The 25017-nt window shown below is 44.0% G+C and overlaps 1 protein-coding gene across 2 annotated transcripts in view; it reads left to right on the plus strand.

The window, feature by feature from the left end:
• Positions 1-25017, plus strand: part of Wdr11 (WD repeat domain 11) — a 45544-nt gene extending 20527 nt beyond the window's left edge. For both annotated transcript variants that reach the window (XM_006230424.5, NM_001427807.1), the window contains exons 12-29: positions 2552-2658; positions 5275-5350; positions 7918-8026; positions 9535-9659; positions 10004-10151; positions 14013-14119; positions 14434-14548; positions 14911-15082; positions 17493-17601; positions 18426-18488; positions 19319-19384; positions 20007-20184; positions 20576-20671; positions 21044-21209; positions 21672-21769; positions 22049-22194; positions 22624-22703; positions 24087-25017. In XM_006230424.5, coding sequence (XP_006230486.1) covers positions 2552-2658; positions 5275-5350; positions 7918-8026; positions 9535-9659; positions 10004-10151; positions 14013-14119; positions 14434-14548; positions 14911-15082; positions 17493-17601; positions 18426-18488; positions 19319-19384; positions 20007-20184; positions 20576-20671; positions 21044-21209; positions 21672-21769; positions 22049-22194; positions 22624-22703; positions 24087-24244 — 2119 coding nt within the window. In that variant the 3' untranslated portion in view covers positions 24245-25017. The remainder of the gene's footprint in view (positions 1-2551; positions 2659-5274; positions 5351-7917; positions 8027-9534; positions 9660-10003; positions 10152-14012; positions 14120-14433; positions 14549-14910; positions 15083-17492; positions 17602-18425; positions 18489-19318; positions 19385-20006; positions 20185-20575; positions 20672-21043; positions 21210-21671; positions 21770-22048; positions 22195-22623; positions 22704-24086) is intronic.

Below are 25017 nucleotides of genomic sequence, written 5' to 3' on the forward strand. Positions count from 1 at the left end.
AGATGAGAGAAATCCTAGATCAGGGATGAGATGCTGTTTCCAGTCCTTCAGATATTAAGTGCAGAATTAGAGGTAAGCCTGGACAACAGTGTTCTAATCCCAGGGGCAATGTGGAGCTCAGCCGTGTCTGACAGGAGGTTTTAATACTTTTCTTCTGACAGATAGATAACCCCTGCCTTATTTAATCTACTTTGAAATCCAGTTTGGTTTTACTTTATTTAAGAAGATGTAAGCTGCTGCTGCATTCCGTTCGAAAGCAACCTGCTCACACTGCCAGACTACAAACACGCAGCCCTGCAGGTTCTGCTACAGCTCCGGGGCTGGGACCTCCAGTGAGCAGGGCAGACACTTCCTGAATCTGGGTTACACTGCTTAACAAAAGAGAGGTGCTAGGCAAGATATCATGGTGCCGTCCTTAAAAGACTCTTCAGGGTGCTGGGGAGTAGGTCATTGGTAGAGTTCTTATCTAGCACATTTGAGGCCCTGGGTTTAATCCCCAGCAACACATAGTTGGCCTCTTGCCTCTTGTGCTATTACCTTGATTGGTCAGGCTTAGGTCCAATGGCACAGTTTCCAGAGCTGGTCCCTGAGGTCAGAGTGTGTGCAGCTCACACACTCCTGTTGAGCTCTTTGCCATCTCTTTTGCAGTAGGTATTGCAAAATACATGTTTTCTGAGAGAACATAAGTTCCAGATGGACAGTAGGTATGTCTCCCTCATCCACAGCATCTCACATAGCCACTGGCATGTATTGGATACTTAATGGAGTCATTTTAAAAATAATGGATGAAAAGCGGGAAGGCAGGTTGCCAGTGCCCAGAGCTCCTGACACGACCACACCAAGTTGAATTATGAATTAGTGAGTTGATACTGCCAGCAGCAGGACTTGGGAAATGGTCTTAGGGAATCTCTAGGCAACACACGCTTGACGCTACCAGACTTTTAGACCAGATGTAGTGAGTTCCTCCTTTTACTCTAGAGATGGTGAGGACTTAGCTGCTGGGGAGAAGAGAAGAGAAAGAAGAGGGGAAAGACCTTGTCTAGAGGTTGGCCCAGCTGTATGATCACAGTGTGGGTGTATTTATTTAGAACAGATCTGATGAGGACAACCAGGCTTCAGTTAGTTCCTGGATCACTGTGCCAACCATGAGTGTGATATCGGCTAGACCTCCTGGGTGCCCTCTGTACTGTTTCTGTGTAACTAATGAGACTAAGGTGCAGAGGGTGAGCTCTGGAGTCAGCCTATCCCACTGTGTCTGGAGAACGAAGGTGAGAACTTGAGCCAGGAATGGAAATTCCCAAGTGTGCTAATTCCACGCAGCCATTAGTCTGGGTGCCGGGTACAGCTTTGTATTGAAATGGTTGTAATCCTAATCACCGCAGCTAGTGCTACTGCTTCAGATGCTGCTTTTGGGTCTCTGTGGATTGTGTTGTCCTTCTGCACAAAGAAAAGTACCCGGGTACCCAGGAGCCAATGAGGGAAACACTTGTAGTCAATATAGCAGATGAGAGTTGACTGTGGTGTCTTCCCCCGGTAATCCCACAGTCAGTAGGCTGAGGCAGTTGAATGACCATGGGCTACATAGTATGCTTGAGGTCAGCCTGGAATACAGGGCAAGACTATCTCAAAAAGAAAGTAAATGACTGCAGGTAAGGGAAATGTCTGAGGGCCTTGAAAGCTGCAGACAGGAGCCTACATAGACATAGGAGATGATTGTACTGCTTGGGAAAAAAAGCAAGACAGACAAAAAGAAGTATCTCCTGCAAATCCTGTTACTGCATTAGAATTATTGTAGATCAGAGGTCAATAAACATTTTTCATAATGGATCAGTAATAAAGTTTTGAGGCTTAAGAGTTTAGATCTTAAGCCTTTCAGAGCTGCCTTTCCCAGTCTGCCATTGTACTGTGAGAGCAGCCCGAGGCTGTACCATTTGCACTGCAAATAGCTAGCCTATAGGTCCTGATGAACAAATGTAACTGGGGCCCGGCTTTAGGCTTTGGTCTTAGCCAGCTTTACTCCAAGGAAGAAAATGTATCACCACTGACTGCTTGTCAGCCCCATGTGGGCAAGGCGTCCACACTGTCGTGTTGGGGTAGCCCTCACTCAGCCCATGGTTTTTCTCTGCATGGTGGGACATTTGTCTCCTCTTCCATCTGGAAGATGAAGGAAGGGTCTTTGCTCCATTAAATTTTGCCCTAGTTTCGCAGCTGGGAATTTTGATGACATCCCCAGCAGTCACTTTAAGGATTCATCTCTTGAATGTTTCTGTGCTGCTTGCTTTAAACAGTTAGGTTCTTAAAAATTGCTGCGATTTCAGCATCCATTTTAATGATGGTATGAATTCTGATAACTCTTTGTCATTACACTTGGATATAACATTTTAATTAGAACAAATTCCACACATGCCAGAGGATGCATTAATGTAGACTGAAAGAGTAGTATTTCAAGTTATATTATGTAATAAAATGAGGCCTTGGGAAAAACCTAATTTTTCAAATAAACTTTTCAAATGAGAAAAGAATGCAAAACTAAACTGTGTTTGCTTTTTAGGGGTATTGAATGGACAAGCTTGACCAGTTTCCTTTCTTTTGCTGCTTCAACCCCAAACAACATGGGGTTAGTAAGAAACGAACTTCAGCTGGTTGATCTCCCAACAGGTCCGTGTCTTACCTTCTGAAAGGTTGGAGTGGTATCTCATGCTGATGGGAGACACTGCTTGCATAAAATGTCCTCAGAGCATTTTCTTTCACCTTGGTGTGTGTTCTTACATCCTGTTTACTCTCTCTAGTTCTGTAGTAATTGCCTAGAAAAACCACAGCATTGTTTCTATGTACACACCACTCGTGTAGCACAGGGTAAGTGGAAATCATTAGCTGAACTCATGGATGCACGACAAAAGAGGGGCCCAGTCTTCTTTTGCATGGTGTCTTATGTATAGGAGATTCATGTAGAGGCCAGAGGACAACTCTTGGGAGCCAGCCCTTTCCTTTAGCCATGTCAGCCCATGGAGTTGAGGTCAGTGCAAGCAACTGCCCCCTGAGCCAGTCCCCTAGCTCTCTGCAAGATCATTTTTAAGCTTTCTCTGTAGTTGCAGATTTTGGGACCTCTGCTTAGAATTTGGACTATTGTAGGAAGCCTTCAAAAATTGTATAGGTTAGTGTGATGTTCAAATGTTCAAATCTAAAGCTTTTGATAGCTGTAGGCTGATTGAATTAGGGACCATACGAAGTCTTTGCAGTAGCAAACATTCCAGGGGTAGGGGTGTAGCTTCAGTCGTACAGTGCTTGCTTTAGCATGCGGAAGCCCTACGTTCTATTGCCAGCACCACACAAACTGGAAGTGATCCCAGCATTCAGGAGGAAGAAGATGCATCATACGCAGCTACATAACAAGTTCAAGGCCAGCCTAGGAAAGGCTGAGCCCAGGAGAGCCCTGACTCATAATTGAAAAAAGGGAGGATAGGGTCCTTAATCTGGGTAATCAGCGGATAACCCAAGTGGTAGAGGCAGAGAACTGACCCCCAAGGTGTTTTTCACACCTGTGTGTGCACACTCATGAAATCACAGACTCTAACTAATATAATAGAAAAGAAAGCACCCTGCTAACGTGTTTACAATTATTTACAATGTGAGACCTAACAAACTTCAGAATGAAGGACTTTATAATAATAGCACATGAATTTTAAAGGCAGTGATTTCAAATGTGAGTTTCTGCAAAATAATACCATAGCTGAGCATGGTGGCAAATCTCATTGAGTTCCAGGCTAGCCAGAGCTACACAGTGAGAGCCTGTCTCAGAACAAACAAAACAAACAAAAAAACCCAACCAACCAATCAAGAAAACAGGAATAAAATCAATATATGCAGATGATTTTTAATAATAATAATAATAATTAATAATAATAATAATGTGCAGGAGTAACAAGCGTTTGGTTGTTTTCTGTATGTAGGTGGTGTTAACTTAAAGAATCAGCCATGTGCACACTCCAGTGTTGCTATAACACCAGAAAGTGACCTGCCCAGGAACTGAAGTTCCTAGACTCTGCTTTGCTGGCACACTGGCTCTGGCCTTCTCTCAAGCACTGTCATATTCCAGATGAGCAAGACTATAGTTAGTCAGTCACTTGTTTAAAAAATCCCCATTTCTTTTCTTCAGAAGGACTATTGTTTAATTTAGAATCTTTTCTTGCAGATTTCTTTTGTCTATAATAATCAGCAGTTGCTGATTTGCTGAAGAGAGAAATGTGAGCACTCAGGTTGTAGGGTTTTGAACCTGGAAGCTCTGGAGCACTGGTTCTCAGCCTTCCTAAAACTGCAGCCCTTTAATACAGTTCCTCGTGCCGTGGTGACCTCAACCATAAAGTTATTTTATTGCTACCTCATTCCTGTAATTTTGCTACTGTTAGGAATCGTAACGTAAATACCTGTGTTTTCCTGTGAAAAAGTCATTCTTGCCCGCAGGTCCAGGACCACTGTCAGAGGTTAGTACCAGCTGACTTAGAAAGACCCGTGTTTGCACTTGCCGCCTGCGGGAGCAGGGTGTGTAGATGTGTTCGGCTGTTGTTCTCTCTTTAATTCAGTGTAAATAAAATCTCACAAAAATATTAAAATTTGTTTGTTAAAGTGAAAGGTAGAATTATTTATTTATGAAAACTTCTCTTTTGGCACTTAACTAATACGGCATATAGTTATAACTCCACAATTTCACTCAGAAAGACTTTTTGGTAGTAATGTGCTCAGACATTTCATTTACTACTTTGCAAATAAAATAAGAAATCTTCAGTATTCATTTCAAAAGTTTTTTTTTTCTCCCAACTAATCGGTACTTGAAAACATGGGTGTGTCTTCTCTGACTTTAAATGCACAGTGAGTCCCCCCACTAGGCCACAGAGGCTCCAAAGTTGTAGACAGCATTATCTCTTAAGGTTCTAAAATTGAATTACAGAATTGAAGAAACTATATAACATTAAAATACCTTTTTATATAAGGTATTTTATAAAATATTTATAAAATTATATATATTTATAAATTTTATAAATATTTACCTATTTTATGACATAGATATCTAAAATAGATATATTACTTATATACTAAGTAATATATTTTTGTTTCCTTTCATATTTTAAGAATATTTCAAATTTCACTATTAGACCTGGCTTTGAAGCAAAGCCCTGAGTGACGGAGGCAGAGGGTGTGGCTGGCCACATCAGGTGGTGGGGCTTCTTGCTCTTTTATGTGGTGCCTGTGATTCACCTTCTCATTTTTCAATTAAAGGGAGGAGCACTGCGTTCCGTGGTGACCGGGGCAATGATGAATCACCCATTGAAATGATCAAAGTGTCTCATTTGAAGTAAGTGCCATCCTATTCTATCTACGGTTGTGTCTCAGGAGCATTGCACAGCTGCTTTTTTAACTTTTAAGAAAGTAGGGACATGCTAAATATTCCTGAAATCTGTTAGTGACAGCAGATAATTACAAGTGGCCATATCAAAAAGCAGAGCTTGACCACAGATGTGAGACAGCCTGGAGATGCTCTGTTCTCTTTGCTTCCCCCTCACCTCCCTTCCTGGTTTCTACTAATCCTACTTCACATGCATTTTCACTTGGAACAAAACATTCAAAAGACTATTAGAAACAGAGTGAACCTAAATTGTACATAAAGAAAATGAGAGCTTTCACAATAATCCCATGCTCTAAAGGTCACAACACTCACAACAGTCTTTATCAGGAAAAACATATTTTATCAATTCATGAAACTGTCTATGCTGGCATCTGAAAGGAGATAACCTCAATGGAGAAAATGCTTCCACAAGATCCAGCTGAAGGGCGTATTCTTAATTAGTGATTGATGGGGAAGGGCCCAGCCCATTGTGGGTGGAGCCATCCCCTAGGCTAGAGGTCCTGAGTTCTATAAGAGAGCTAAGCAAGCCATGGGGAGCAAGCCAGTAAGCAGCATCCCTCCAAAACCTCTGCATCAGCTCCTGCCTGCATCCCTCCAAAACCTCTGCATCCACCCCTACCTGTTGCAGTTCCTGCCCTGACTTCCTTTGATGATGAACATTGAGATGGAAGTGTGAGCTAAACAAACCCTTTTCTCCCCAACTCGCTTTTGATCATAGTGTTTCATCAGCGTGACAGAACCCGTGACTAAGACATCTGGTGTCATTAATCTCATAACGTGTTAAATTCATCCCAATGTCATATTATTTTAGAAAACAGTTAAAAGGAATAGCAATATATTTTGGGATTTCATATCAATTTTAGAAGCAGCTTGTCAGTTTTACCCACAGCACCTTCCAGGGGTTTTGATCTGAGTATCAGTCTGGGAGAGAACAGACACTTCAGCAAATTTTGAAATCATGAATGTGGCACATACCATTACCTATTTATGTCTTCTTTGTCCAGAAATATATACTTTTCAGTATGGTATTGCATGCAGTATTATTGTATATCATTCAATTAAGTTCTTACGTGTCATCAAGTTTTATATCTTCTATAATCAGTTGTAAGTGGGTTTTATCTCAATTTTCAATACTATATACTGGAATTACAGTGAAGTTTCCGACGGTGACCTGAAGACTGTGACCATGCTGAGCTGAGTTATTCTAGTGATGTTTTTGTTAGTCTCTTACAAGTCTCTGTGTAAATAGTGTTTGCTTATAAAGACACTTCTGATCTTTCTCACTCATCTCCAGGCCATTTGCATCTTTTTTCTACTAAGTAGGGCTGCTGGTAAATGTTGATGCAGAAGCAAGAGCATTTCCTGCGACAAGGGCCTATACTTTTGATGCACTGTATTTTCATATTAGTTCATGTCATCCTGTCTTAACATTCGCTCGGCATATTTATATACTTGGTTCCTCCCTCCCTCCAGATAGACCTTTCTGTTGTTTTCTAGTTCTTTGTAGGCAGAGAACATATTTTATGTTATTTCAGACTTTTGAGATTTAGCTGTGACTTGTCACATGACTCAGTATCTGATCTGTCTTAATGAATGTCCCCTGTGTCTTGAAAAGCTGTTGTTATTACAGTCTTCTGTGAGTTGGTTCTACTTGGTTCCTAAGTCTGCTGTGTCTTTGCTAGTTCTGGATTAAGTCATTCTGTGCACTTCTGAAAGGTGTGCACTGACTTCCCTACCTTAGTTATGGCCTCGTTTAGTTTCCTTTTGAAGCACTCAAGTACTTGTGGTAGGTATTCTGTGGTTGTAATTAGGCACACATGAGATCAGTGTTCTGGTTTTTTGTTTGTTTTTTTTTTTTTTATCATTAGGAAAGATCTTTTCTCTTGAGTATTCTACACTTGGAAATAAGTCTGGATAGGGTGATATCGGAATAGCCGATCCAGTTTGTTTAATTAGTATTTATGAATCGTTGGGTGTAGACTCCCATGCCTTCATGCTCTTCATGGTTCCCCTCTAGACAGTGCATACTATGAGTTCACCCTGTACCTGTTTGCTTAAGGGGTCCTGAGAGCCTCTAGCACCTCAGCTCAACCCTCTCTTCATCTCTGTGGTAGGCTCTGTGAAAATGCCCTTCACTGGCAATTCCTCCTTCCCCAAAACTCACCTCACCATTTCAGTGCAGTTGGCAGTTCCTTGTATTGTATTTTGTTTCTGGTCATTTTCACCTGAACTGCGTCCAAGTCTGTGTGTGTTAAGTTTCCCAATGTGGTCCAATCAGTGCTAATCTTGCCCTGAGCCCACTATAAACTCAGGTCTGCCATCTCGGCTCCTCAGTGATTCATATTTATTGTAACTTTGAACATGACTTGTAATGGGGTCTGAATGTTAGTTTAGTTGTTTATGCAAGGCATGTGCTGTCTGAGTCCCACCTTTCAACTCATTAACTAATGCATGACAGTTTTTGTTGTTGTAAAAAGATCTTTTTGATAGATTTTAATTTTTGTTGTCTCTTTTAGACAGTATTTGGCAGTTGTTTTCAAAGATAAGCCCCTGGAATTGTGGGATATTAGAACCTGTACTCTTCTCAGAGAAATGTCTAAGAGCTTCCCTGCTATAACTGCCTTGGTGAGTCATGCCAGCCCACGAGCCGGTGCTCCTGGTACTGAGCTGTGTGGTTGCTACTTTTCCATAGCTTGAGTTAACATCATTCCTGCAATGTATTTTCTTGTTAAAATGGATTAATGTTTGGGTATCTTGAGGAACATAAATATATTTATGAAAGAAGGTAGGCTTTAATCATTCTAGAAGTAAAAAGACATAAAGTTGATCATAATATCTGGAATTAGTAATTTTAGAAAGTCATAGACATAAAGCCAGTGTCCAGTTGACAGAAGAAGAGGAAATGGATCACTGTCAGAAAGAGTTCAGAACAGACCTGTGGGTGTGTGGGATCCAAATGCACAAGGTAATCGTGTGCAAGTCAAAGAGAATAGTCCGACCATTTAGTAGTCAGGGTAAGGAAACAGTCTCATCTTTTATTTTTAAGTACACATACAAGTACACATTGTATGTTAAACACACACACACCCCTTCCCTTTTCCTTTGGACCTCTCACTAGTCCCCTTTGTCCCTCTAGACAAAAGTTATTTGTCTTCTCTGCCTCCGTCCCACAGAAAGGAGCAGTTTATTCAGGAACCTTTCTTTCTGCATGCAAGCAGCAATCTCTCTTTTCTTTTCTTCTCTGTCCCCCCCTCAGCCCCCGAGCACAGTCCCTTATATCTTCCCTCAACTCCGCCTCCTCAGTCCAGACTGCGTAATCTCAGTTTATAGGTCCACATCACATGGCCTGATCTTGCTTCACGGTGCGCTTGTGCAGCTCTCACAATGGACGTGGCTAGTTTCAGGTGTGTGAGGAAGTCAGGTGCTAGTCATGAGACTTAGCTGCAGTCCCGGGTGCCATCTTGGGACTGCCGCCACACCCGCTCCCCACAGTTATTCAACTTTAGTGAAGGAAAATAGAAACAATAAGAAACAGGGTGGTGTGTAAGACAGCACTGTTTCTGTAAATTAGATTCTCGTGCGTATGAGAACTGACCACGCCCTGACATTCCAGCACTGCAAGGCAGGAGGAGGGCAGCACATTTCCTACAGCTGAGGCGTGACAGGAGAAGAAAGGAGACTGTCCTAGAATGTCCACGTGTGCAGGGACCACTGGACGCGTAGCTCAGCACCCAGGTGGTGGCTCACAACTCAGTCTGATCACGCATGTGGTCTGTAACATACACAAGCAAAACACACAATATAAATTAAACCTTAAAAAGGAACTTTTACATGAGACAATATTTGACTAAGCTCGTTAGAATAGGTGGAGGCGTGAGAATAATCATGGAAGTGAGCGGCTGGCTGTGTGAGCGCCTATGCCTGAGAACTCGATTCTCCCATCCTACATGGGTGGGAGTGCACAGGACTATAGTGGGATTCGAGAAAACATGAAAACTTAATCCTAGACGGTTGCCTGTAAATGATGTCCTTGCTCGAAAGCCAGTAGTGTGCTGATCATAAGTAGCTGTGCCCGGCTACTCTAAGCAGACTTTAGTGGAAGGGAGCCTGGCATGTCTGTCTGTGCTGTGCAGGAATGGTCACCGTCTCACAACCTGAAGAGCCTGAGAAAGAAGCAGCTAGCCACCCGGGAGGCCATGGCCCGCCAGACTGTGGTCTCGGATGCAGAGCTGGGTGCCGTTGAATCATCTGTGATCAGGTACGAGGTCCTGCCCCTGTTGGTGCACCTTTGTGCTGCCTGTGTCCTGGCAGAGAACCTGGCAGGCCCAGACGACTGAAGCACAGTTGCTGTGCCTGTGCTCAGTGTTGTCAGTAAAACGCAGAGCTGCTGACTTGTCAGCGGCCCCGAGTGTGATCAAGTCAGCACCTGTAGCTGAAACAAACGAGCACTGATGTGGGCAGAGACAGTCACCTCCCCAGAAAATGTCCTGGGAACACTCAAGAGGGGTTTAAATGCTCTTGGACCTCCTGTAAATGCATCTAAACAGTGGGTAGTAATGGGTTTCACCCTAGGGAAAACTTACCTTTCTTCTCTGCCTTAAGTTTATTACAGGAGGCAGAAAGTAAGTCTGAACTCAGTCAGAACATCTCCGCTCGGGAACATTTTGTGTTCACTGACAACGATGGCCAAGTTTATCATCTCACTGTCGAAGGAAATTCTGTGAAAGACAGTGCTCGGATTCCACCGGATGTGAGTGTCATCCTCAGGACACCTCTGTCAGGAGTGTGTGACCAGGGATCCCGTTTATCCATACCCAGTGAAGACATAGTTAAGCCTAATACAGTAAATGTTACTATTCAGGGAGAGGTCACTGCAGACTAACTTGGTCCATACCAAGTTCATATACTGCAGAGTGACATAGCCACCGTGATCCTAGACCGCATGTGCGGTCCCATCTTACCACCATGGCACGCCATAGGAATTACCTGTTTGCTTATGAAACTGAGGACAGGAAGGTTCATGGCTGTCATGGCAGCTGTCCTATTTCTTTTTTTTTATTTTTTGGGGGGGGTTCTTTTTTTTTTTCGGAGCTGGGGACCAAACCCAGGGCCTTGTGCTTCCTAGGCAAGCGCTCTACCACTGAGCTAAATCCTATTTCTAGTCTGAACATTTCCATTGGTTAGTTTGAAATAATTCTAATATGATTGTGAGTATAGTGGTATTAATATTTACTCACTTGTAGGTGTCTTATTTTGGCTTTGCAGAATCAATTATAGTTAATAATTGACATCAGCACACATCTTACAGATTGCTCTTAATAAATGAATTAATAAACCATTAACTAATATATATTATAATTAAATGGAGGCATTAAAGGGGATTTCAAACAATGCATATTTAAGTTTTCATCTAAGAATAGATGTTCTAATAGAAAACCTATTAAAAGTGTCTCAGTAAGGATCTTGACTAGCTGAGGTCATTTAAAGTTAAATGGGCCAGAGAGACAATCTCAGTGAGGGTCTCTGTTGCTATGTGATAAATGCCATGGCTGTATCTGAGGGAGGAAAGGACTTGTGTCGTCCTATGCCTCTCAAGTCACACTCAGTATTACCACTGAGGGAAGTCAGGGCAAGAGCCGAAGCAGAGGCCGTGAAGGAATGTTGCTTATTAGCTGCTCCCTGTGACTTGCTCTGCCTGCATCCTTACACAACCAGGACCTCCTGGCCAGGGATGGCACTGCTCACAGTGGGACATACCACCTCAATAAAGAAAATTTATCCCAGGCAGCCTGCTGGAGCCATATTTTCAGTTGAGGTTCCCTCTTCCCAGAGGACCCTCTCCTGTGTTTACACAAAAGCTGGCCATCATGTTTATCCGCTCCAAGGTGGTGCTGTCAAGAAGCTTTTTAAAGTTAAAGCTGTGGGTTGTCGGAGCCAAGTGCTTCTTCAAGAACTCCTTGTGTCACCTCCCATCTTGGCAACCGAGTTCTCAAGTGAGTGAGTTAGGAGAGCCAGGTCACATGGCCTACTTTCAGAAATGATGCCCTGTCACATTTACAGTCTGCTGTTGGTCCTTGGATCAGTCCTACTTTACTGTGGGAAGTGGCTCCTGGGGCCTTTGAAAGAGTGAGGGTTCTTTAGAGGCTAGCTATCAAGTGCTCCTGTTAACATAGAATTGAAGGCGTTCATTTAAAACCATTATTCTAAAGTCAAAGTTAATATCATAATCTTCATACCGTAGCATAGAATAAGTCATATCTAGGATTTAGTAGTAACTATTTTTGAGGACATCTGATATTGCTTACATTTTCAATATGGATGTGGGAAATTGATGTTTGATGTTTATAATAGGAAAGTAACTTTAAATGTATACCAAGAAAGGCTGCTGAAGGTTAGGACCCCATTGTCCACTCTTAGCCTCCAAATAGCTCCTCTTGTAGGAAGATGTCCTCTGGGCTCTTACAGAGTCACCTACTAATAGTTTGGTCTCTTCACTTTCCAGTTGCTTCACACTGAGGTTAGAACACAACACCTTCCAACTAAACCAAAGAGAAAGCTTTGAACTTTGGCCATGAGTATTCGTTTCATAATTTATTACATTATTATTTACAGTGTCATGTTGTAGTCACAGGACAACTTGTAGCACTCACTCCTTTCTTTCTACCATATGGATCCCAGGTATAACCTTGGATTGGCAGGCTTGGTGGCTTTCCCATCCAGGCACTGATCTTCTCTGGTCATGGGTACTCTTATAAATGCCTTTGGAGGCAGCCACGGCACACAGTCGGGAGGTGGCACTTCCACTCTGTGGGGTCTTGAAGTGAGGGCACAAAGACTCTCTTTACTCTGCTAAATTCTTTTGTTTCAAATGAATCAAGTCTTTGAAGAAATGTGACTGTTAGTAAGCGTGCTGCGTCCAGTGGGACTGGCTTATGTTTAGGGGAGGATTGATATCTATATACTTTGTGAGAACTGGTTTTGGTTTGTTGTTCTTTCTGAAGCTGACATTTTTTCCAGTGGCTATAATATAGTATGTAGAAGAAAGGTTTTTGTTTGTTTGTTTGTTTCAACCCACTATTTTCTTTATTGTTCTTTCAAATGCAAGGCTCTAAACACTAATTTTGAGCTGAAATTTTCATTCTGGAAGTTGGCCCCCAAACTGTGAAGTATATAGCATGGTAAAAGGAGAAAGCTCAGCAGTGTTTTAAACTGTGTGTATCCATGGTGGCTGCCTTCATCGTGGAAACGGAGAGAATCCTGCCTGGCATGCGGGCAGCACAGCAGCTGCAGCAGTGAGCAAGGAGCACCACAGAGAGTAGAGGGAGCCACAGGGGATGCACAGCAGGCCCCGCAGAAGCACCTCTCCATCCCCAACGGCTCTACTCCCTCAGCCCTGCAGGAGGGCGTCTGCATGTCCACACAGTTGAATTAACACAGCAACACTAATTTGTAGATTAATTTAATATAATCTCATTTTTAAGTGTGAAAAGAAAACTAAGGTTAAAAATGTGAACGTATTCAAGACAAAGTAAACTTAAAGGCAAACTCTTCTTAAACATCCCATTCAAATTTCAGAAAAATGGAACTAAGATCTGAGAGCATTGCAGAGTCTCATATACTTGGTGTAAGTTTTGTTGTTAAGTTTATTGCAATATTGAGGGGTTTTTTTTACTCTGTTAGGCCTTTTATTTGTTTGTTTGTTTTAGTTTTGGGATATTACCAGGATTGTGTAGTATTTAGAGAGGCAGTTGGTAATTTTGTCAACCATTGGCACAATCTTGACCTAACTGTAGAGACCCTCTTGAATATTTTCATTGTTCTGTAATTACAAAGCAAGGTCTCTTTTCATGAGTAGAGAGACAGTGAGTAGCAGCATTATTTAATTCTGACGTGAACTGTGTTTACAGTGTGGCAGACATTGCTTCTCGAGCTTTAGCTTTATAGATTTATACCAGCACCTGACTCCACCAACAGTAGGCCCAGGACACAGAAGGGTTAAGTAGACACGCCCTGTCAAGAGCTGGGACACAAGCCTGGCAGCATGGTCTGATGCCAGAGTATAAGTACTTGGGCCCCAACCCACCCAGCAACTCTGCTGGATGGCCTGTTCTCCCTCTACACTCCCCTCTCACAATAGCGTGTCAGCAAAGTTCTCAGTCTTTTTTTCCTGTAGAGAAACCATTACATAGCTAGTTATGAGGGTCATTGAGTTTCCCTTGGAGTAAATTTATTAACCTTTAATAAAGAGATAATTAGAGATGGTGCTCTAGACTGCAGTTTTTTGTTTTGGGGTATTTTGTTTTATTTTTGCCTTTCTGGAATTTTCCTTTTCCTAAAGCATTTCTTCCTAAAAGACATGTCTTCTCTGTAGCAGTAGTTTAGATGACTGAATGTCCATCAAATTGAAATATCCTGTTTCAGCACAGTTGATCTGATATGCTGAGGCTCTTTCAGAGTTGAAAGTTTTAGTAAATGATGGCAGGCACGCTAAAGTGAGCATTTATAAGTAATGTTTTTACTACTTCACTGTGATCATTGCAGGGAAACGTTTCTGTCCTCGTGGTGACTCAGCAGAGAAGTTCATGGGTGGTTTTGTTGCTCTTGCTTCTAGGGTAGCATGGGCAGCATTACCTGCATCGCTTGGAAAGGGGATACATTAGTGCTTGGAGATATGGATGGAAATTTAAACTTCTGGGATTTGAAAGGCAGAGTATCCAGGTAAGAGCCAAGAGAAACCTTTGTTTGGTTGTAAATAGGACCAGTAAGCATGAGTGGGAATTGGAGCTTTGACCCCTAACCTTTGGAGGAAGACTGACTGGTCATGAGCCAGCTCTGGTCAGTCACAGAGACCCTGGTTCAGCCCTGCAGAGGCCCTGGGGTCTTGCCCCAGCAGATATTGATGCAGATCTACCTGTCAAAAGTGACTCCCGAGAATGTGAAGTGGTACTCCCATCCCCACACCTGATCATAAGTAGTGCACACACTGAATGTCATTTTATGTCCTGTTGGTATTTTTATTTCTTTGTCCTCAGAGGAATACCCACACACAGAAGTTGGGTGAGGAAGATTCGTTTTGCCCCCGGCAAGGGAAACCAGAAGCTAATAGCAATGTATACCGATGGCGCTGAAGTGTGGGATACCAAAGAGGTAGGCGCAGCTCTGCAGCCTGCCAGTGGAGCGAGGGGAGCAGTCAGCCCAGGAACTGGCTGTCTTTCCCACTCTGTCTGAAAGTACAGTCTCCAGCAAGTATGTCCAGCTTCTTATGAGAAATTATTTGTTAGAGAACTTTGCTCTCAGAGTATTCTGTTGTAAGCGAGACAGCGTGGCAGATAATTGATGGACTCTTGGGTGTCATCGCTGTGGTTGAGGCCTGTAGAGTAGTCTGCATGTGGGGATGGGCTGCTAGTGGCTGTTCATTTGCAGATATACTCTGGGCCTCTGTCACCCAGTCTCTGACCATTTAATCCAGAATGGTAAACAGCTTTATTTTCTGTCACTCACTCTCACAGGTTCAGATGGTGAGCAGTTTAAGAAGTGGAAGAAATGTGACCTTTCGGATTTTGGATGTGGACTGGTGCACGTCAGACAAGGTGATCTTGGCATCTGATGACGGGTGCATCCGAGTCCTGGAGATGTCCATGAAGTCTACGTGTTTCAGGATGGATGAGCAGGAGTTAGTAGGTAAGGCACACTCCTGAGAGGGACTCCTGAGAGGGAGCTTGCTGCCACAGGGTGTGATCCTCTGCAGAGACAGCAGCTGCCGCTTTATTTCAGAGAACTCTTGGAAAGCAAGCGTGAATCTACTCACTTTTCTGTAATAAGCTTCATGCATCCCACATTGTGTATCAGGGAAATCCACTGTGCACTGTGACATTTGAGGCCTGTCTGTGACCAATGTGATCATCCAAAGCTAAACTAGGTGATTGGAGGATCTTGCTCCTACTTGTGTGGTTGTTTTGAGGAGTGTTTGGTTTTGTTTGGTTTTAAAACATAATTTAAAGAAAAAAAGACCTCCGTGCATGACTTCTTTTTCCTAAAGAAGAGGTAAGAAGATTGTAAGCATTCCCACCCAGTGCCTTATTCAGAGTGGTTCTGATCCTCCTTCTGTCTCCAAGTGTCCTCTGGGCGTATCCTCCATGACACTCCTGGTGACCATTTGCAGAGAATGTCTTGAGAGCCTCGTTTACTCATTTGCTGATTCAGTTCTGCCTGTGCTTGGCAGAGGCGATTGCTGTTTGGCACCTGAGAGACTGGGGTGTTGTAAGCTGCCCACCCTGGAGTGGCCGGCACCCTGCTGCCGCTGCTGGTGGTGGGTGCTGAACCTTTCCTGTGCTGTGCTTGTCACTTCTCTGCGGCCATGACAGCCCTCAGGGGAAATGGAAGCAGCTTGTTGCATTCCCATTCCCATACTCGATCTTGAGTCATCTGTCAGCTCTGAGAGGTGTCAGGACCTCCTCACCAAGACAGGCAAACAGAAACAACACTTTAAACTGAATTACCAAGGAACTTGAGGGAATGTCAGAGGGATGTTTAAAAAACAAAACAAAGCAAAAACAATTGCTAGTTCTAGGTTAAGAAGCAGATAAGTGCAATCTAAGTATTTGAAGTTTTTTTTTTTCTTTTGATTTATAATTTGAATCTAAAAAGCTCTATCATCACTTGAATGAGTTCTAAACTAAACTGATTACAGAACTGGAGTCCATCATGTTGATTTTTATACTGTAGCTGTGGACCAGGATTTACATCATACTTAAAATTTGTACTAATATTAAGAAAAGAAATACTAATGTTCATTTCAGTCTCTAGTGATACTGCCTGAACCAGAAAAATAGAATTTTAAAATAGTGATGGTATTTTAGGGCTTTTATTGAGTCAGCAGTGAAGCTCTGTGGTGTGGAAGAGTAGTAGAAGCCTTTCTCACCTTGTCTGCCTTTTAAGTTGAGAAGCCTGTACACAATAGTCATCCTGTTTAATTTTTTGACACGTAGAATCATATTTGCTAAACAACATTGCTTCTATTAACTTACATATATAAAAATTATCATTTCAAGTATACTCTTTATTAATAATTACTAATGATATTATCTTTTTAAAGAAGTTCTTAAGATCTTGTTGGTATTACAAAGTAAGTTGGGACAGCTGTTATTCAGAGGACAACTTTTCGGCAGAAATATTTGAGCCCTGTTTGGATTTTGTAATGTTTCATGTGAGCAATAGCTATGCATCTGAGTCCCTCCAGTTCTACTCCAAAGTGACCTAAGGACCAAGTCAACTATCAGGACTTTCTAAGTCATTCATTCTCTCTTCGCATTAGCCATCTTTCAGGTGCTCAGTGACTACACATGTAACTCGTAGGTATCCTGCGTATCAGATGGCACAGTCTCTCATACATTTGGGCCATTTTAGCTCACTGTATCTGTCCAAGGGACAGGAAGGAAAGGCTCCATGGGAGCTGGAGAGGATCAGGGAGTGAAAGCCAGTGGGCCCCTGGGCAGTGGGTCAAAGGTGGGGAACCCAGTGGAGAGAGATGCTGACCTTGGCTGGCAGGCAGTAGCGCCTTTGGTCCTGTGTCTTTCCACCGGAATGTATTGGAAACAGCTGGCTCTTGCTCGTTTCGTAGTGTCCTGCATGTTGGGGCTGGGGTGAGGACTGTGCCTGTAGGAAGTTATCCCTGTGTCCAAAAGACTTCATAAAACGCCTCCTGGGAGTGCCAGACATCAGAGGGTGGGTGGACCATGTTAGTTTAATAGTCTCAGAAAAACAGATGCAGTGGTAAAAGTATTGCAGGTAAATGCAATTGCTTTTAATTCTCTTTAAACGAACTTCATCTGTGTGTGTTGGGTCATGACGTTGAGCCTTTCATTCACAGTGCAGAGCTTTGTCCATCACAGATCCCTAAAAAGGAGAAAGAGGATGTACTGATCGATCACACCGAGTGCAGAGAATCTGCAGAGAAGTCTACTCTGGAGTAGACTTCTGGTCACACTGGGTTTAGGCATTGCTCTCTGCTGACTGCCATGTAATCAGTTTGTAGCTGAGACGTTGTTGAGGTATAAAGTTCGTTTTATTGAGAAGCTCCTTTGCTGTCTAGAGCCAGTGTGGTGCCCATACCTCCTTGTTCCAAGGGCCGCCCTTGCCTTGAAAGCCTTCCTACTACACCAGCCTTGGAATGGAAGATATTCTCTGGACATTTCTCACATGTAAGTTTCTTTCCGTTTTGTTTTGCTTGCATAATTTACTCAGGGATTGCAGTCCAGAAAAGAATGAAGCCTTAAAACCAATCCAAGCAAAGGCAAAGACACTAAGGATTTTTTTCTGCCCCTGTCTGTACCACTGTGAGGCCTCTGTGGAAGAGTGGGTCAGTGAGGAGCTGCAGGGTCATAGGATGCTCTAGGGCTGGGTAGACATCACACAGGTGCATCATCGTAGAGGGAAAGAATGAATGTGCAGACGGCCGAGAGATGCTGGAGGCTCGAGGACAGGCAGAGTCAGAAATGTGTTATAAGTCAGTGTCTACCACACTTCAAAAAAGCCATCACAGAAACACAGTAGCAACTATTAATTAATTCTACAATTACTGAATTTATTCTATGTGATGTACAGGTTGGTGTGGGATGAGAGTTTTGTTGTGGTTGTTAATTTTAAGGCAATAAATATCTGTTGCCTAAGAACTACCATGCCCATTCTATAGAGAGGAGGGAATGAATCACTGGTCATTGTTCATTGTAGGCTCTTTGTTCAAAGCAATCCAGACCTGATAGTTCTTAGAGCCAGCAAACCCATTTTCTCCTCTTTTGGAGACCTGAGGTTTTCTTTATTCATTTCCTTGTTTCTATTCAGTAATGTGAAGTCAGCCAAGGAAACGGTCAGTGAGTCTCAGACTCATGGTTACTACTTTGATCTGTAGCCACATTTTTAACCAGAGGGTATAAAAAGGTTAAGTTCTTATTAATTCAACTAATTTCAGTAAAGAAATACAAGTAATTGCAGAGACAATGAATGATTCAGACTTTTTCCTGCACAGTGATTATCCAGAAAATGAAGAAATAAAGACTCTCCTTCAGGAACAGTTGCATGCATTGTCTAAGTAAGTAACTGTGTTTCGTAGAAGGTAAGAACACCGGAAAGTAACACACACTAACTGACTTTTTAAAACCAAAAGTTATTTTTCTAAGTGTTAGTGGCCCACAGTCCATCCCTTGACATAGGTTTGTTCCTCTTTGTAGCCTAGTTTGCTAGAAGGACTGTCTTAATCATCTCACAGAGAGGGTATTGGTCTCCATCCAGTTTCCAGCTCTGACACAGCAGAAGCTCTCTGTAGTGAGGCTCCATTGTGAGCGTCTCATGGAGCTGTGCTAGAGGACATAGGCAGGACTCTGAAACAGCCTGTGCCAGGTCTGTGAGTGCACAATTCTGGCTAAGAAATTGATGTTTCTTAGAGCCATGAGCATTTAAAAGTAAATACTAAGAATGATATAGCAAGGGGAGGAGAAAAATAGGGGTCTACATGAAGTTCTTGGTTCTCTAGAGCATGTTTTTGCAATCTGGACTCTGCCACATATAACCATCGTTATCATCGTCATTGTCATCATCATCATAAACTTGAAAAAGTTATACTATCTGGCTAATGACAGTTTCAAATAATTGATCACTTTTCTCCAGTTTCCAAAATTTAGCATTTGTATTTAATTGGGAAACTGTAGGCTTTAAGAAGGCTGTCGATAATGACATGCTTATTCTTGTAGTCAGGTAAACTTTGCAAGACTACACAGCAGAGGTGATTGACGGCACCCTTCTACTTGTGAAGTTGGGAGCCAAGACCAAGTAACTGCTCCTGTAACTTGTATTGTTACTTCTCTTTGCTTTTTGTTTGGCTGGAAATGTTTGTCCTACCTTTGTCTGGGTTCCTGTCTGCAGCGACATAAAGAAACTCCTGCTTGATCCTGAATTCACTCTCCTGCAGAGGTGTCTGCTCGTTTCCAGGTAATGTTCTCGGATATGGAATGCTGAATTTAACGATAATTTCAGGTTAACTCGTTTTATTGAGGCTTTGTAAAAGTTAGAACTACACATGATTTGAAACTCTAAGCTCCTCTTTTAGATGTGACTTACAGTCTGGTTTACGAGCACTAATATAACCCAGCAAGTCCAGCTACGTCTCAGATGAGATCTGGGCTTTCTGTGCTGCAAGGCCTTTCACCTATAGGCAGCTTTTAAAATAAGAGCTGCAAACTGTGTATTTATAAACATGCTGATAGCCGTACTTACCCAGTGCTCAGCAGAGTCGTGAAGACATTTCCCGCCATGTTCCAGAGAACAAGTAGCAGATTGTTTTGACACTTTATCCAGAAACTCTTACTGTGAAGGTGATGCCCAAACACCATCCATGCTGTTGGCACAGCAGGCCTATAGAGCTGTTGGATGTGAAGGGCTCTGTGTGCCCAGGCCTTGTGCTCTTGGGAGCCCAGTAACTAGGCTAGAGGGCTCACTGCTTTGTGATTTCCCTGGCGCACTCTGAAGTGGAACACTGTTGCTGGTGGCCACTCCAGGCAGCCTGCTCAGGCCTGGAGAGCGAATTCACAGAGGCCTTGCTCTCCTCTTCCAGGCTTTACGGTGATGAGTCAGAGCTGCACTTCTGGACAGTGGCGGCCCACTACCTGCACAGCCTGTCCCAAGCCAAGTCTGGGGACACAGTGGTAACAAAGGACGGTGCTCCTAAGGACAAGCTGAATAATCCTCTGGACATCTGCTACGATGTGCTCTGTGAAAACGCCTACTTCCAGGTGCTGCTGCTTCTAGACAAAGACTTTTCATAGATGCTGCCTTTGTTATTGAAGTTTTCCCGAGATCTTAAACTTGGGAGACTTTCGAGCCAGCCTTCAGTCCACATCCTAGAAATTAGCATTGTATCATATCTGTATGAGAAAGGCCTGCTTCTCTGAAAGCTTATAAACTCCAAATTTTAATCCATATGAAAATTTTTATTAAAACAGTCTTGATTTGTATCTTAAAGTTTTTACCATGGAAAGTTAATTTTAATTAGCTCACTTCAATTTTCAATAAATCACAGTTTTTCTACTTGACCTAAGAAATGTGATCTAAATTAAATTTTCTTCCTTCCTTTTTTCTTTCTTTTTCTTTCTTCTTCTGCCTCCTCCTCTTTTCCTATTTTAGAAATTTCAGCTAGAAAGAGTTAATCTACAGGAAGTAAAACGGTCAACTTATGATCACACAAGGAAATGCACTGACCAGCTCCTGCTGTTGGGCCAGGTATGTCAGTTCTGGTGCTTCGTGGCGTTGCTAGTTGATGAACATTTCACAGCATTGTTACACACGACGCTCACACTCTCCCCTACACATCCGCATGTTTGTGCACACTTGAAAGCATGGCCTTTGCACATACTTAGGTTTTAACAGTGTCAGAGCTTGTGAGGTGCACACTGCAGCTAGCTTAGTGCAGCTGTAGCTTCTGTTCCACTCACAGAGCAGCGTCTTCCACATTGACTGATAGAACATACAGGAGCAAAGGGATTGTCCAAAGGGAGTGTTGCCTGCAGGCTGTAGACTCCGACATCCCACATTACAACTTTCTCTGGTGGAAGAAAACCTTCCCGTAGCTAAAGGAGACATTTCTTTCCCTAGACAGACAGGGCCGTGCAGCTGCTGCTGGAGACAAGTGCAGATAACCAGCACTACTACTGTGACTCGCTGAAAGCTTGCTTGGTCACCACCGTCACCTCCTCAGGCCCTTCTCAGAGCACAATTAAGCTGGTAGCAACCAATATGATCGCCAATGGCAAGCTGGCAGGTAAGGCACTGCGTCTGCGTCTCAGTGCTGGGCTGGGCTGTTAGAGACTGTCCCTTTATATATGCTGCAGAAAAGAGCGCTACTTGTAGGAGATGGCCAGTCACATTAGCGGGGCTTATTTGAAGCATAGAAGAAGGCGTCACTGATTGCAGTGACAATAGACCTAGGTCCTGCAGTCCTGGGCGAGCTGCACCATCCCAAATCATGTTCTAGGATTTGTTCATGCTTACTACCCTGGTGTCCATGCTTACTACTGTGGAGGGTAACATAGAGCGCTGCCCAGTGCTTTATTTTAACATTTAGCTTAGTGGCTTCCCATTGTCCAGGTTGAATACCATTTGACATAATTAAGTGTGTTCACCTTAAATAAAAATGCAAGTCTCAAGTCAAATGTGGCTTCACTTTTTAATGATTTGTTAAAGAGAGCACTGAAGGTCAGGTGACTGTCCTTCTGTCTTCCAGAGGGCGTTCAGTTACTCTGCCTGATAGACAAGGCTGCAGACGCCTGTCGCTACCTGCAGACGTATGGCGAGTGGAACCGGGCAGCATGGCTTGCAAAGGTAGGCGTGTGTTTCTAAGATGTGTCCTGCTCTCCTCCTGTGAAGCTGCTCCATGTTCAGTTCCTTTCAGTTCCCCCTCTGACCGAGTAGTAGCTACTGCTGCTTATGAAGACAGAGCTTGCATTGGTGTGACTCCTGTCTGCTGGGGTCTGGTGCATCCAGGTCCCACAGCAGTCCGGGCTGCGTACAGGGCAAAGCCCGGCTGTTTGTTTCAGAGAAGCACACTTATTTGTTTCTCTGTAAAGGGTGCTTCTGTCCCAGCATGGACCTCTTTCTCAGGTTCGGTTGAATTCTGAAGAGTGTGCGGATGTTCTGAAGCGGTGGGCTGACCACCTTTGTTCTCCACAAGTCAACCAGAAGTCCAAGGCCCTCCTGGTCCTCCTCTCTCTGGGTTGCTTTGTCAGCGTGGCAGAGACACTTCACAGGTAAGACACGTGAGCCCTGGCCGCTCAGGCTGTGCTGGGTGAGCCATTCAGTGCCTCACGCTCTGACAGTGGAGGCGGTGGCAAGGCATGGTGTGGAAGGAGACTGACGACTTTTTAACTGGGCAGTGGGTGCCTAACTTAGAAACCCACATAGTCCTAGAACACTGTGGTTTAAAGTCCTTAGCACAGTGCTGTGTATCCACCATGAAGCTTGTGCTTAGAGAAGTCTGCTCTCCTCTTCTTTATATCCAGGGCTCAGAGGGGCATTGGGCCACCTCTGGGACTGTCCATTTCCACAGAAAATGTGTGTAGTGCAAAGCTCCACACAGAAGTGCAGGCTTGGCCTCACCCACCTAGAACAGGCTTTGAGAACCATTTTATTCCGCATTTTATTTTTAGGGACTAACTCACTTTTGTTCTGTTGACCAGTATGAGATACTTCGATAGAGCTGCCTTGTTTGTGGAAGCCTGCCTCAAGTATGGTGCATTTGGAGTCAGTGAGGACACAGATATCCTTTCCAAGGACATGTGTCCTGAGTGGGAAAAGGTAACGTCAGTATTGAGAGAGATCCGTGTTGTGGGTCACCAAATGCAGAAGAGAAGGAGAAGGGGAGGAAAGGAAACCAGAATGGGTTGCTGTACTGCAGGCTGGTTAGAGGAGAGGCACGAGGACTGCTCAGTGAAGTGCTCATATTCTGTAATATGTGTTTGAGTTTACAAGAAGGGATGTGGTCTTGGCGCTTTAAAATGGTATTCTTTCAAAATGAGACATTTTGTGGAAAATGTTTTTTATGTATACCTTGAAAATGTTGGCTAAAAAATTAAATACCCATCACCCCCGACACTATACCCAAGTGAGCATCTGATACAGAATCAGACAGAGCATTTGTGATGTGCCCTACAGTGAGGCCACAGTGAGCTGCCTCTGCCCAGGACCTCCAGATTTCTACGAGCCATCATCAGGGGAAGTCTGTTGTAAAAAGAAAGGGCTTGTGAATATGGCTCCCAGGTCTGCGGGTGTCCATAGCTCTGCCTTTTCTTACTGCACTTTTTCTTGGGCTTCTCCCTTTGGCCTCCTTTCTATATGTTGGCTATGAGCTCTGTACATACTCGTTCTTTTAAAAAGCTAAACTAAATCAACGTTCTGAGAATGTAACTGAAGCCTAAGGTTAGGCAAGGTCACTGGTGAAGTTGGTCTGGTGTCAGCTCTTTCAGAACATGACAGAACAGGGCTGTGAGTGCCCAGCTGTCTGGAGCCTCTTCCCTAGAACATGCTCTGCCTGCCTGCCTGCCTGCCTGCCTGCCTGCCTGCCTGCCTGCCTGCCTGCCTGCCTGCCTGCCTGCCTGCCTGCCTGCCTGCCTGCCTGTCTGCCTGCCTGCCTGCCTGCCTGTCTGCCTGCCTCCCTGCCTGTCTGCCTGTCTGCCTGTCTGCCTGTCTGCCTCCCTGCCTGTCTGCCTGCCTCCCTGCCTGTCTGCCTGCCTGCCTGCCTGTCTGCCTGCCTCCCTGCCTGTCTGCCTGCCTGCCTGCCTGGCTGCCTGCCTGGCTGCCTGTCTCTGGAAACTCCCACATAGAGGGAGGGCGAGCTCAAGGCTCTGTCCTGTCCTCTGCCATTCGCACTCTCCAGTCCTCAGAAGAGTGGGCAGTGGGAGAATCTGAGGGTGCTGGCTGGAGTCCTCTGAAAGAACCACTGGACTCAGCTGGGGCAAGGTGCATCATGCTTAGACTGAGGCACTTCCTCCCTCATAAAGAAGTGACTGTGCTCGTGACATGCTGCTCCCCATGGCCACCAGGTCCCACTGGAGCACCTGGCTTCAGAGCCTGTGAGGAGCCCCCCCCCCCCACACACACACACACCCATCTCGTGCTCGTCAGTTCCTTAACTGAGGTTTACAGAAGCTCATCACTGCCATCTATACAGACTATGCCCGAAGCCTGAAGAGCCTCGGCTTTAAACAGGGAGCAGTGCATTTTGCTTCAAAAGCTGGAGCGGCCGGCAGAGATTTATTGAATGAGCTTGGGTCCCCCAAGGAAGAAGCAACAGAAGGTTGACAGGCTGTGTGCGGGAAATCTGGTGTTGGAAGCGAGGTCTAAGGAGAGCTGACTTGACTGTGCGCATGGTCACAGTCATGGTCAGTCCAGCCTGATACGAGGACGTGGCCCCTGTTAGCTGTGACACCACCTTCTTAAGGCTGCAGGTGTGCAGCAGCAAGGGCACATTTACACTAGGAGCCAGTTCTGTGTCCTGTGTGACGTCAAAACGGGGGACACATGGTGGGAAGGCACATAGTGTTTATACTTTTGGAAAGTGCTTTCAAGATCTCTGTGAATACTTTTCAATTTTTGTAACTTAAAAATTCAAAAGACTGAATCACTGTCCTTTCTCATTAGCTAAATGGAAGATGTTTAAGAAATCTGTAGCCAGAGATTGGGCAGCTGATGGATTTTCAGATACTTGCTGTGTGTGCCTGTGTTGATAAGCAGTCTATAGGACACAGCAGGGCAGAAGCATTTGAAGACAGCCCACCACAGCACTTTCTTTATCTCGAGAACACAGTGGATTCTTTGCTTGAGGCACTGCTGAGTTTTGTATTCGGGGCTAATAGTCTTCATGGAGCACATCTAAACTTTATGTTTAGCTTAGTGGTCTGTGGTGGTCTGAGTTTTAACTCCCAGGATACATTCCAGTAACCTCATTTCTGAAGCCTCTTTTGTACATTTCCTGCCTTTGTCTTCTTCCCCTGGATGTAATTATTATAAATTATTACTCAGAACTTAAACATCTGTGACTATAAAAATGATAAATAAAGAAAAATCCCAGCCAA

The sequence above is a fragment of the Rattus norvegicus genome, chromosome 1 (genome assembly GCF_036323735.1).
Source record: "Rattus norvegicus strain BN/NHsdMcwi chromosome 1, GRCr8, whole genome shotgun sequence".
Classification (NCBI taxonomy): Eukaryota; Metazoa; Chordata; class Mammalia; order Rodentia; family Muridae; genus Rattus; species Rattus norvegicus.